The sequence below is a fragment of the Glycine soja genome, chromosome 11 (assembly GCF_004193775.1).
Source record: "Glycine soja cultivar W05 chromosome 11, ASM419377v2, whole genome shotgun sequence".
Classification (NCBI taxonomy): domain Eukaryota; kingdom Viridiplantae; phylum Streptophyta; class Magnoliopsida; order Fabales; family Fabaceae; genus Glycine; species Glycine soja.
The window spans coordinates 15854965-15869298 of NC_041012.1; the positions used below are offsets into that span (position 1 = coordinate 15854965).

Genomic DNA, 14334 nt, shown 5'->3' on the forward strand with positions numbered 1-14334 from the left:
AGGGAAAGTCATGATAAAATGCACATAGATTAAATGGCCTAACTCTCTAAAAAAAATCCTCAGTGGAGTCGCCAACTGTCACAGCCTACCCTTCGGTAGGAAGGTGACGCGAGACTCACGGGTGCGTCTTCCAAGGAAGAAAAACGCGCGGAGTCACCACCAACGTTTATTTGAGGAAAACATTAGAAAAAACCAAAAGCGGGTCTACAAATTTTAAGAACAAAAGTTCAGGAGTTGTTTACGTGTGAGGAAGGTATTAGCACCCTACGCGTCCATCACAAGGGACGACAACCTTTAATTTAATGTGCAAAATCATGACTTCAAATCTTATTTCATTTTCCCTTTTTTATGTTTTTTTATCTTTTTGGGGTTGACAAGAGCATGACTCTTGCTCCTACGTATCCTCAATTGCGATGAGGAACTCAAACCTACATAGTTCTTTGAAAGCAAGAAAGTTGCGCGTAGGGTTGATTTTAGACTTTTAAAAGGTTCAGTTTAACCAATAATAAAAAAAACCGTCAAGGCATTGGACCTTTGAATGGATTTAAGCAATTTTTTGTGTGGATAAAAGCTTGATTATGAGTTGATTTTAGCTTTAGTTTCACTTGATTACTTCCAAACTCATTAAAAAAGGGCTTGCAAAGTAAATGACCTGTTGAAACTCTATTTTTGAATGATTAACTGAGGTTACAGCACAAACGATCGGTTGAATTTTTATCTTACAATGATTAAGTGAGATTACGACACAATTAATCGGTCGAAACTCGCTTTACGCAAGGAAATGAGATCACTGATTGTAGAAAAATGAAGATGAAGATGCAGAAAGCAAGAGTGGACCCCTAAGGGTGTATAGAATGAATTCACAACTTCACAAGTAAAAATTAACCGATCGACAAATGAAGAACGAACAAAGAACGATCACGTTACGAAAACATTACGGAAGCGCCTCAGCCTTGTTTTTTCTTCTTTTTTCTCCTCTTTCTCACTAATTTCACTGAAAACCTCTTGATTTCAGGTGTTGGCCCCTTCTCCTCAACCCCCCTCATGCTTATTTATAGGAAATGAGGGGTGGAGGTTGCACAGCTGCTTGCTTCCTCCAGAAGTAACCTTGCTCACTTAGGCGAGCTGGTTACTTCATCCCTAAGCTTCCTAGTAGGCCTAGGGGCTGAAAAATGTCCCAAAAGTGACCCTTTTGCCCTCCTTTTGAATATTTTTCACATTTCTCTCCAAAACGTCACAAAACCTTGCGGATCGTGTGACAATTGGTGTTAAGCAACTCAATTTGGCTGGCAAGAATCCAAGCGTTTGTAAATGATAGTCTTCGAACGAAATTAGGGTATGATTGGCAAGAATCCACTAGTGTGATGTTTTCTAACTCAATTTAAGTAGAAAATTTAGGAAATTGCGTTTCAAGGTCATCATTGGAAGGAGTTTGTGGACCATTAGAACTATTGGGAGGCTTACGAAACATGGAATAGTTTTGTGGCATTGAAGAAAAAGTTTGAGAACTTTGAGAATTTCCGTGGAAAGAGATTGCTAATTTTGCATAGAATTCATTAGTGGTGGTGGTGACAAGTAAGGAAAAAACGAATGAGGATTTGGAGAATTTTCAATGAAAGGGAATTAATTATTTTGCAGAAAATTAATTGATGGTGGTGGTGGCAAGTAGAAAAAAATGGAAGAGGATTTTTGAGAATTCTTGTTCAAATGAAGAATTTGGTAATTTTGTAAATAATTATAATAAATTTGTCCGTTATACTAATTTGGATCCATTAAAAATAAAATTAAAGCAAGAGATTGAGATTGTAAATAAGAGATTGAGAAATAATGAATAATAAGGGGAATTGGTGTGCAAAATATGATCACCAATGTTCTCAATTGATTCAGTTGGAGTGCAAAATATGATCATCAATGTTCTCAATTGATTCAGTTGGAGAGCAAACTTTATTTTAAAATAACGTTCATTTTTTAAAATTTTTTAATCTCAACTCACCAACCAACACTCACCCTCACCCTCTCCTTACTTTTTTTTTCACTTCTTCGCACAGCCTCTCGGCCACGCAGTCCCCTCCCCTCTCTTCCCTTCCCATTTTCCTCGTTCATGCCCCTTCCCCTCCGCCCCTCCCTCACCCTCCACCTCTGCGTGGAGCACCAACCTCCACCTCTGTGAAGCCAACGGTGCCACCAGGGTCCCCCTCCACGGTGCGCAATGCCACCACCCTCCCCCTCTGCGGCGCGTCCCCCTTTGCGTCGTGCGGCAAGATACCATTTTTATTTTTTATTTGGTCTTGCATTTTATTACTTTTTCAACGGATTGTTTATTTTCTTGTTTTTCAACTGTGATCTGTTGTTGTTGTTTATTGTTTGATCTGGCTTTTTTAGTTCATTCTCCTCTTCATCTTCTTCCCCTCTTCTTTTTTCATTTCTGTTGCTTCCCTTCACAATCTTAGGGAGAGAGACAATATAAAACTTTTTTTTTAGAATGGTGAGGATCTTAAGGTGTCTTGTAGAAGATCTTATAAAAGATTTCATCTTCCATGCTGGAGATCCCAGGTCTTGAGCTCAATATCTCAACTCAAGATCTTCTACTAAAATGTTATTGAAAAATCGGATGCTCGTCTTTGTTAAATGTTAAGTATAACCTTAAAGTGTATATGTTAAATATTCAAAAACTTAGAATACCACTTTCATATATTTTCATTCACTTGTGGTGACATCCTATTTCGTATAAGACCAATTTCATCGTTATTATTGTTTTGCATGTAGAAAGTATTATCAAAATCTTTATATTTACTCATAAGAAAAATATTAAGAATGTGAGATATCGACTTAATAATATTAAAAAACATTGAATCAGGTCAATGGAATGAATTGTCCTAAATTGTCCCATCAAGTCTTTAGTAAAAATAAAGTCTATCCGTAAATCTAATAAATTTTTCTACTTGTTTCAATAAAAAAAAAATGTTTATCTTACTTGTTATATTTTATGTATCAAATCAGATAAGTTAAGTCTAAACTTTCTTTTATACTTTCATAAAAAATATTCATCCTATTTATTACATTTTTTTAATACTTTCTATATTTGTAAACTAAAACATTCAATAAAATATTTAAGTCAGAGTTGGAAAAGAAACAACCACAAAAAATACGTTTTAATTAAAATTATTAGATTAAAAAATATAATTTCAGCATAATTTGACCTATTTGCTGAAAACTCAATTCTTATAAGGAATCATCCAAAAAAAAAAAAAAAAAATAAAATGTTAAGCCTTATATAATAATTACAATATTTTTTGTTTTTTTAGTAGAAATCATTACAATTGACAAAGTTCAGTACAAAAGTAACACCCAAAAAGAAAAGTTACTCAAACAACCTGGGGACTTGGGACCTGTTTGTGTTACATTAGAAATCAATTCTTCACATTATAGACATATTTTAACGTAAAATTGGTGGCTGGAATTAATTTTGACAAATTTTAATTATATTAAGGATTTAAAATCAACTCTAATAAACTTCAAAACGAAAATAGACACTTAATCCTTCTTAGAAATGTCATTCCACTCATCTCTTTTTCCATGGTAAAATATGCCACCAGGAAGCCTCTTCCAAAATGTGCAGTCAGAGTTAAGAAAAGTAAAATAAAGGATACATTGTCTGCACAAATGTCCTTGTAACTAAAAAAATTCAAGGAAGGGATACCCTTACATCATAGTATCATACTGTGTACACTTGACTTTCCAAAGGGTGATCCATAATTCAAGGAAGGGATACCCTTGCATTATAACCAATATTGCTTTTGCTTCTTAGATAGGTGACTCACTCTCTTTTAACATCATGGTATATATGGCGAACAAATAGCAATGAAACTCGGAAACTAATTGCACCAAATATTAGGAAGAAAGCATAGCACAGGCATGCATTATAGCCAATAAAGAAGGATAGCTGCAAGAATCCACTCATATTTGATCTCACATAGAAGTAGATACAATACCCAAACATGAAAATGGCTGTTGAGCCACCACACAGCACTGATCTGCACCCACAAAAAAATACATACATTAGTGATAAAGCCTCATACTAAAGGATGCCTAATGTTTATAGATTTTTTTCTCTCCCAAATTTCTTATGAAAATATCATATAACATGTGAACACTAGAATTTTTGTTTTACTCTTTATTAACACAATTTTAATATGAATCAAACCATTTGATTTTTTTTTCAATAAAAGGAAGCGTGTTATTAAAAAGGAGAGAAAAAAGTACAGTAGGGGTGAGGGTAACATACCCTTAAGACTTGAAAGGAAAAACTAAACCAAAACAACAATAAATAAGGAAAGTAGGAACGCAACAAGGCAGCCAGCCTTATTCTTTTTTCTTTTAAAACCTTTGAAACAATTAAATGTATTTGAATTGATCATAACATAAAAATATTTTCTGATGGTGTTTTCCACAGTAGTAATGGCTGTCTAATATATGCCCATTTCCTCTAATCCTCTCATCTCCTATGTACAAGCTTTGATATTAAAAAAATTGCCTTATATCTTTATCTTTCATTTTGTAAGATGGATAAGAGTTGTAATATCAGAGTGAATCTTAAACAATGAGAGGATCAATTATAGATTACCCTTATCAGTTAGAATGTCATGGTTATCAAGGATCAAATATTACCCCAGGCACACAAACAAGAGAGGGAGTAGAATAGGGGAGAAGAAAAAACATTAAAGAGAAGCAAGCTGCAAGCATCGGCAACACAACATACCTCCACCACCATTCATGGTCTTCCGCAGACAGTTGAATGTATGTCAAGCCAATACTGACTAGTGCAATGATCACAATGACAAGAATGAATGTGGCAAACAAAATGCTAGAAAGAGTGTATATTTTGTAGCCCCACATACTAGCATACACCTGGTGTAGTTGCAAGACAATTGCACTGAAAGGCACAAGACCCCCAATAAACATTAGAAATGGAGTTCTCCTGTACCAAGCAAGCTGTTGAATATCTCTTGAATGTCTCTTCGTGGCAGAGGGGCTTTGAAACTTAGATCTAAAACGGTATCCAATCACTCCACCAAATGCAATCAATGGGATGGCGAAATGTTAATAAAATAAGAATCACAATAATGGAGCCGAATGGGAGTCCAATTGTAGCCCTGTAAGATATTGCGACAATGTTGAGAATAGAGGCTACAACAAGCACTGGTCCAGTGTAAAGAATTGCTGCTAGACTTGCACTTCTTTCCTGGAATTATAGCCAAATCACAAATATTTATAGGTAGATAAAAATAACATTAAAAGTGAAACATTTTTTTTTTCTCTCGTGGAATTATGTAAAGAATTACCCATCCATTCTCAGCAAACTGGCCATGGAAGGATGCTGCAGTGTACCCAGCAAAAACAGATGCCAGAGCATACAACAAGACAAGGCAATTTAACAGTCCTCCATGATTGTAGGGATAGAGGGTGCCAATAAGTGCTAGAAACAGCAAGACACAGAGCCTGAAAGAAAAAGGACATGTCACTTTATATCAAAAGAGAAACAAAATTATAAGCTGACTAATTGTAATTATTTTTTTCTAACATTAACACAAATGAACAGTGATTAACACAATGAACACTGACTTCTATTTCAGGAAGCCAGGAACTAATTTTAACATGCATTCTATATGGACAGAGATCTCGAGTGAGAATAGAACAGAGACAGCCTACTCACAATAAAAAAAATGACTTTGAATTTTGGTTGAATCGTGGTGTACAATTATTAAAAATAAACTATGTACATTGCTGAGATGTATTTAGTTAGAAGATAGGTTGCAAGAAAAAGGGTAGAAAAAGAAAACTATCTATGAAAGGTTGCATAAGCAAAGCTCCCTGATAACCTCTACAGTATTGATTTCATAACACAACAAATAAACAGAGTCTACCTAAGTTTAGTTTAAAGATTATTATACAAAGAATCAGAAGGAAGTGTGATCCACATCATAAACATAACCCCGAGATCAAACCAGGGAAAACAGAAATCAAGTGTTAAGAGAATGCTTTTGGCCTATGCTATCACTTGATAGTCTAGATTCAGCTTGCTAAAGGATTTAAATAAAAACCTAGGTTGGTTGATCCGTTGATGCAAAGATGAAGCTATACATCACACCCCTTCATATATTTTAGTCATGACATTGCCATGTAAAGACTAGAGGCTTAGTACATGGCTTTTGGGGAGAGGATCGGGGAATATTGACTACAAAAGTAGCTTACAAGATAGCAATTGGGTACCAGTTCCCACAACAGCAAAAAGTAAGGATGAGTTTGGAGGAGGTCTGAATACATCGCCGTGTTGGAGGGACTTCCAACCAACCTCATTATCTTCTTCAGTTGCATTAGAATACCTAAATTGTAAATGAAAAACTGTTAGGCTAACAAATAAAGACAGCCTGATTATATTCAGCTCTTATAGAATTATGAATAAAGAAAGTTACTTTTTCAAATCACTCCTCAGATACCGTATATAAAGCAGGGCAAGCAAACCAATCAAAAGCAAAATGACGACAATTGAGTTAATGAACGAGAACCAATGAACTTGCCGGTGGGCAGGCATCAACGAAGCTCTTGAGTATCTGTCCATCCTGTTCTCAAAACGTACTTTAGTGGCATTCCAGATAACATAATAAGTGAACTTAACATCAACACCAACATCTTTAGTAATATCCACAGCGCGATTTGGATCGCCAAATGCATTTACTTGCACGATCCAGTTCCCATTGTAAAGAACATCAAATTGAACATGTGTAAAAAGGTAATAATTTGGTTCTCCTCCACCAGGAATCCACCCATCCTCTTCAAGTTTCCCAATGAACCCCCAGAATGGAAGATCATCCAGGTAAAACTGGAAGTAAAAGTCACGGTTTATAGCTCACTTAAAGGTTGCAACTTGATCAATTGTAAGCTTATTTTGGCACAAGGTCTCATCAATCTTGTCCACCCGGAACTTGAACTCGTACAAAGCATTGCTCAAACGGTCACCATTGAGAACTTCCCCAAGGGACTCTTTCTTTCTGACAATTGGGTCTGTGAAAAACATAACCTTTTTTTTTTCACAATCAAAGTGGTTCCAAATTCCAATCCAACGATAATTTAATTCTATTTCTCAACAACATGATGAGATTCATTAAACCTTAAACCTAAGACCAAGAGTGACTACTACTAACCTGGGGTGCAGAATGGAAAATCATAGTATTCATATGTCTCACTGCCACAGAGAAATTGTGTAAACAGAAAGTGAATGAACATAAACATGAGGAAAACTTCACCAAAAAAAAGTGAGGAAAATTATGGAACCTGGGGTTGTTGAAGGGTCCCACTTTGTTGACAAACAATGGGACAAGTTCTCCAACATCGTAGAGGTGATTGGAGGGTGAAGATGAAGAAAATTCAAGAGTGGCGCAGAGAAGAAGAAGAAGAAGAAGAAGAAGAAGGAGAAAGAGATGGCGGGGCTTGCCATAGATGCAGGTGGTGAAGCCGGATGCAGCGATTTTCCAACTGGCTTAGTCAAATCATACAAATGCTTACATTACAAACACACAAGTTGTTGTGAACACAAGATCAAACAAAATTTGATGAAAATGTATGAAAAAATGGTTCTACATACTAAAACTTAATTTTAGATGGTAGGATCATAGGAAGATCTCTTGTTATCTAGATTTTCTGTCAAAAAAATAAAATTGTTTTTTTTTAATGTTTCTATTACTTAGATAAAATATAAGCATTTTATCTGTTTAAATTAAAAAAACATGATATAATTAGTTTAAAATATTTTATGATATAACGGTTGAGAAAAATGTTAAAACATGATTTTGATATGTTTATTATTTAAAAAAAAATGACATAACTATTATTTTTAAATATATGTTTTAATTTAATTTAATATTTGAAATTTTAAATTATTTGTTATGATATGATTTACTTGAATTTCATGTATTTTTAAGATATTTTTAATTCTAGACTCAATATTTTTACTTTTAAATCTTCAATCCTATTTGTTTTTCTCAAATGAGAATCGTATCCATACTTTTATATGAAGCAAGAATCGTATCCATGCTGTAGCATAAAATAAATGAAATCTAATAAAAGAAATATTCTACAGATTTGTAAATTCATGATATGTATAAAAGGAAAAAAAAATATTGATCTTGAATATGAAAAATCAACATTTTTAAAAATGCTTTGTTATTAATTAAGGTTGAATTCATTTTGATTTGACAGAGTTTTAGGGACGGAAAATTTTAAAATAATTAAAGTAAATTAATTCATATATATATATATATGAGAGAGTTTAAGTTAATTGTTGTAAGTAATTAATAATTTTTACTTTCATTCTTTTTATTTATAAGATTCAAATTTAAAATGATATTTATTAGCAAATCTATAATATCACTCACATTAATTATTTTTAGACTAACATGTCCCTAATTAAAAGAAGAGAGAAAATATATTGACAAATAATTAGAAGAGAGAAGAGTATTAACAACATAAAATTTAAAAAAAATATATAAATCTAAGATAAATTTATTATTATCAATTAAATTAATCATTTTCTTTAATTTTGATGAATTAGATAATTGAGTCTTATAAAAAGGATCAGATGCAATATAACAACACTTATTACTATACATCAAAGTAAGTATTTATATTAAGGATGTTTTGACTTTTGAACTTAATTAAGTGATTTAACTTTGATTAGAATGGGTGAGCCAATTTGAACCATATTGTATTTTCTTTTTCATAATATTTTGCTTAACACTTATGTATTTTGTTTATATATTTTTTTATTTGATATCATCATAATATCTTAAACTCTTCAGTAATATATCACTTTAGTTTTTTAGACCAGCTAGTTATGTACAAGACTTAATCATATTTACTCTTCATTTATATCCAAGAGTGTATTTTACATGATCGAACTCAAATTTCTTTTACAAACTTAACATGTTCGGCTACTACACTCATTGAGTGTATTTTGTTTATACTTTGAGCTCTATTTTACATATTTTGTATGACAGTAAAGCAAAGACAAAAAGGTTACTAATTTTTATGAATACCCGAAAGGTTTAAATGGTGAAATAAAGCTCGAGAGTTGAGAGTGAAATTTTGTTTTATTTCTATAGAAATAAAATGGAACAAAATTGAAAGGAAAAATATAATAGCGAACTATTAAAATTTACTATTTGTTTCAAAAAAATAATTAAAAGGAAGAAATGTTTTTTTTTTTTTATGGATCAATGAACTTGTGAGATATGTGGAGGTTTTATCAAAGAATCAAAGGGCTTAAGTATGATAGCTAAAAAAAATACAAATACACCTATTTACATATATAATTTATAACTCAAAAAATATAAAGGTAAACATATATCTATAGGTCAGTAATGCTTTTATTAAATAAAAATTGTGAGATAAACAATGGTAGCAAAATCAACCATATAAAAGGAAAACATTTTAACAACAAAATAGTCTTTAACTATAGTCTGAGTTTATTTTAGGCCTATATATAATTATAATTGGAGATAATTTTAAACTTATATGTGTAATACAAAATAATAATTTTATCAACAACCTTTTTTAAAAAAAAATACTAAACCTTTTTTTGTTGAAAACATGACCTAACCCTAGTTAGTCTATAACTCAAACCTAATCAATTCGGCCTACAACTAATCTGTCTACTCACCCCCAACACCTCATCAACTCGTATCACGCATGTGCCCGACATTTGATCACCCGTCTCGACTTCAAACCATTAAAGTTTACCTCTAAAACCAACATGGCCTCACGTTCCATTGGTATATGAATTAGTGTGACTCACTCTCCTACCATCAATTCCCAACATGGCTTTCATGGCCACAGAAAATGATCAACATTGGAAAACTATCGAGCATGCTACCATCCAAAACACTTATATATACACACCTACACTGTAAAACACACAGAAACACACGACTGAGACTTAAAATGTGTTGGTTAAAAACATTTTTGCAAATCGATCTTTTAGAAAATTCTTTAAATAAACACTTGAATAAAGCTACTTTGCAAAACTCTTTTGTGGGCTATAAAGTATACCCGTGTGTAGGCTTTTTTACCATTTGGGGTAATTTTTTTTTTCAAAATTATCAAATAGAGACAATTTTTGAATTAATTCTCATTTAAAAATAAATCATAAAAATAATTATGACTTAGTAATCAGAAATCGTAAATCTTTATACGACTTACAAAGTCATAACTACTTTTACGACTTCTGTGTAGAAGTCCTATAAAGATTTATGACTTTTAGTTGTAGAGTTATAATTATTTTTATGATTTACTCCTAAATAAGAATTAATTCAAAAAATGTCTCCATTTGATCATTTCGAGAAAAAAATTATCTCTAAATGGTAAAAAAATTGACATATATTTAGAATAGTCATCAATAGAAACTAGTCCATATTTTTCCCACCAAGGCTCACAAAATCTTTGTAGAACTAAACAAATTCATATGTAACCACTCAATTAATTTGGACATGAAAACTATAATTTTTAAAATTGGATGGATCGTTGATTCGACCAAGACACTACATTGATGGATCATTAGTCAAGCTAGTGGGTCACTAGTTGATCCACTAAATAAATTTTAGATTATTGATTTAAATTTTGTGTGTTTTTTTTATATTTTCATTAATTTTTTATTTTTTAAAATAAATAATTTTGATCCTATTAGTTCAACCAAATCGTTTAGTAGTTCATCCAGATTGGGGTCATCAATTTAATCATTGAATCGAATGGATCAAGTTGGATCATTAATTATTATTATTATTATTATTAGATGTTTTTTAAATTTAAAATATTTAATTTTATTCTTCGTTATATTAGCAAGTTTCAAACTTCATACTTATATATGAGAATACCTTAGTATCACTTATATTAACACAATGAATAATAATTTCACACTACTATTAAACATTTGTGAAATAAAGTTAACCATATGTACACATTCAGTTAATCACATTGACGTGATTAATAATTCTATGACATTATTAATCAATTATAAACAAAATTAATCTTATCTAGACATATAGTTAATCACTATTTCAAAAAGAGAAAGAGATATATAGTTAATCACATGTGATGATTCATAATTTTATGACACCATTAATCATATTAATAATTATATTTATTTATTTTAATTACTTATAAAATAAAATAAATCATATTTATATACATAATTAATCACTTATTTAGATATACATGTGGTGTATAATTCTCGAAGAATCTTTTTACTCAATAAAAAATTACTCAACTTACATGATTGAATAGTCCAATATGCCAGCCTCATCCAATCCATTAGATATCACAATTTTCACTACTAAAGAACAGTAGTAGCACTGATTTTTAAAAAATGCATCAAAACTCAAAAGTAAACGAGACAAAAAAAAACCGTAGCTGTTTGGAAGTGGGAAACCAAGGTTATCATATGATGTCGTCTTGAACACTGATGTTGCGGGGTATCTTGCATTGGATGTATGTCGAATTCAAATAATACCAAAAATAAAAAGAAAAAAGGAAGAGAGGTTCCTTTCAAAATATATAATTAATTTTTTTTAAAATAAAGCATAAAGTCAAAATTATCAACTAAAATAAAATAAATTTAAATAATTTTAAAACACTATCAATATTTTTTTTTCATTTCATAATAATTATCGGATAAAAAAACATTAAATATAATATGAAAATTTGTATTAATATTATAATTATAATGGAAGGAAAGAAGTATCACTTACGTTACACCTAATTTATTCAACAATAAATAGCATTAAATATAGTAATAAATTAATACTAATATTTAATTAATAAAGTATAATTAATATTTTATCAATCCATAGAATTAAAAGGATACAATTGCCAGAACTCTAGCCAGAGAGTCTCTGTCTGTAACGCGCTTGAATCAAATCTTAGCAAATCCTAAATCAAACTCAAAGGAAGGAACGAACTTTGGTTTGAGATTTCACCACTGATTGTGATTCTCTTCTCCTGCAAAACTTGGCCCCCGATCTCTCTCTATAATCAAATATCATTCAACAATAATCCTCATTTCGTTATTCCTTATTCCTTATTTTCTAGGTAAATAAACAACCCACTTTCTCTATCTCATACTACCACTTTCTATTTTTTTCCAATAAATTGTTATTGTTATTGTTGTTTTTGTTGTTTTAATTAATTTCAATTTTGATCCTAAATTCTAATTCCCCAAATCCCACTTTTACCTGCTTGATTAAATCTTAAATCTTGATTATTTACTTTCCTAATTTTCGTGATTTCTGTTGCAAGTTGATCCAGTGAGAAGAGAAGTTGATGAGAGATGTTGAGCATTTGCATCTGGTGAAATCTATTCAAGATTCTGGCGTAATTTTTTAGGGTACTTCCAAAATCGCTCTTTTAATTGAATTGAAGGATTTAAAAGCTGTGTTTTTTCTTTTTTTGTTTGCTTGCTTTTATTTTCTTCCTGTTGTTGTTGTTTGTTTGTTGTCAAAACAACACACGAGAAAGTTGTTGATAGATATAGCGTTGTGAGGGGTTTGCAAGTTGGAAATTGCAGCATAATGGACCAGCTTCCTGTTGAAGTGATTGGGAACATTCTGTCACACTTGAGGGCTGCAAGAGATGTGGTGATAGCTTCTGCAACATGCAGGAAATGGCGACAAGCGTGCTGCAAGCACCTTCATACACTCTCCTTCAGCTCCAAAGATTGGCCCATTTACCGGGATTTGACGACTACCCGCCTCGAGATTTTGATCACACAAACCATTTTCCAGAGCTCTGGGTTGCAGGCCCTATCCATTTTGATGGAAGATGTGGATGAATTCTCGGCTTCCACCGTTACTGCTTGGCTCTTGTACACCAGGGAAACTCTCAGGCAATTGCATTATAATGTCAAGACTACGCCTAATGTTAACATTCTTGAAATATGTGGCAGGCACAAGCTGGAAATACTGGATCTGGCTCATAATTCCATTGTGGGGGTTGAGCCTAATTATCAGCGGTTCCCTTGTTTGAAATCTCTTTCCTTGAGTTATGTCAGTATATCTGCGTTGGATCTAAATCTTTTGGTGTTTGCGTGTCCAAAGATTGAAGCTTTGGAACTTGTCAATCCTGAGATTGCAATGTCTGATGCACAGGTGACCGTTGAATTGAGTAGTTTGACGCTGAAGAGTGTGTATGTAGAAGCAATCAGTTTGGACAAGTTTTTATTGGAGGCTGATGGGCTTGAGTGCTTGCACTTGAAAGATTGTGCACTCGAGTTTTTTGAACTCATTGGCAAGGGGACCTTGAAGCATTTTAAGATTGATGATGTTAGTGTTATACATCTTGATATTGGTGAGACAGTTGAGAATCTTGAGACTGTGGATATCAGCAACTTCACTATTATATGGCCAAAGTTTTACCAAATGATTTCAAGATCGTCGAATTTGAAGAGGCTTCGTCTTTGGGATGTGATGTTTGACGATGAGGATGAGGTTGTGGATTTGGAAACAATTGCGACTTGCTTTCCCTACCTGAGCCATTTATCACTGAGTTATGATGTGAGAGATGGAGTGCTTCACTATGGTTTACAAGGCTCTTCCTATCTGGAGAGTGTTGTTGTCTTGGAGCTTGGCTGGACTGTGATCAATGATCTTTTCTCCCACTGGGTTGAGGGTCTGCTTAAGCGTTGCCCCAACCTGAAGAAGTTGGTCATTCATGGGATTGTTTCTCAGGTTAAGTCTCATGAAGAATGCCAGATGTTAGCCAATTTCACTACATCCATGGTTGAGCTGATGCGGAGATACACACATGTAGATCCATATTTTAAGTATGACTAGGATTTTGTTTAATACCTTGTTATAGCTCATGCTTTCTTTTAAGTCTAATTGTGTAGCCACCTTTGTGGGTAGCTTATTGAATTCAAGAGTTTATGCACAACTTTTAACTTATTGTTTGGAATCTTCATCTAGAATTTGTGTGAGTGTGACTGATCAACGATGATAGCTCATGGCAGACATTTAGAACTTTGATCCCTTCTTAGTAAACAGAATGGTCATTAACTTATCTGGAAATTTTACACTCGTGTTCAGGTAATTTTTATCTTATAATTAAGACCATAAAAATAAAATATGAAGCCATTACAATGAATTCAATTTTGAGGGAAGAGAGTTGTTATGATGAGTGAGTAGTGGCATTCCAGTGGCCTTCTAAGGTATACCATTAAAAATATTTTGCTCAGCAGTTTCATATTTATTTGTTTCTCATCTATTTAAATCTATGTTAAGATGTGAATTG

The 14334-nt window shown here is 32.5% G+C and overlaps 1 protein-coding gene and 1 long non-coding RNA gene across 4 annotated transcripts; one reads left to right on the plus strand and one right to left on the minus strand.

Moving 5' to 3' along the window:
• Positions 1-3527: 3527 nt before the first annotated feature.
• LOC114375196 lies at positions 3528-7625 on the minus strand. Of its 2 annotated transcripts, none has more exons than XR_003658729.1 (7): positions 7333-7625; positions 7203-7243; positions 6474-7062; positions 6271-6383; positions 5343-5499; positions 4760-5242; positions 3528-4034 (listed from the first exon to the last, which is right to left on the minus strand). It is a non-coding gene; the product is annotated as an uncharacterized LOC114375196 (long non-coding RNA). The 2 variants fall into 2 exon arrangements; XR_003658728.1 differs by having other exon boundaries at positions 6253-6383.
• Positions 7626-11912: 4287 nt separating this feature from the next.
• LOC114377150 (F-box/LRR-repeat protein At1g67190-like) lies at positions 11913-14060 on the plus strand. Of its 2 annotated transcripts, none has more exons than XM_028335557.1 (3): positions 11913-12138; positions 12346-12433; positions 12614-14060. In XM_028335557.1, exon 3 carries the CDS (start codon positions 12618-12620, stop codon positions 13875-13877), a length of 1260 nt encoding a protein of 419 aa, XP_028191358.1. In that variant the 5' UTR covers positions 11913-12138; positions 12346-12433; positions 12614-12617; the 3' UTR covers positions 13878-14060. The 2 variants fall into 2 exon arrangements, with proteins under 2 accessions (XP_028191358.1, XP_028191359.1); XM_028335558.1 differs by having other exon boundaries at positions 12355-12433.
• Positions 14061-14334: the final 274 nt, after the last annotated feature.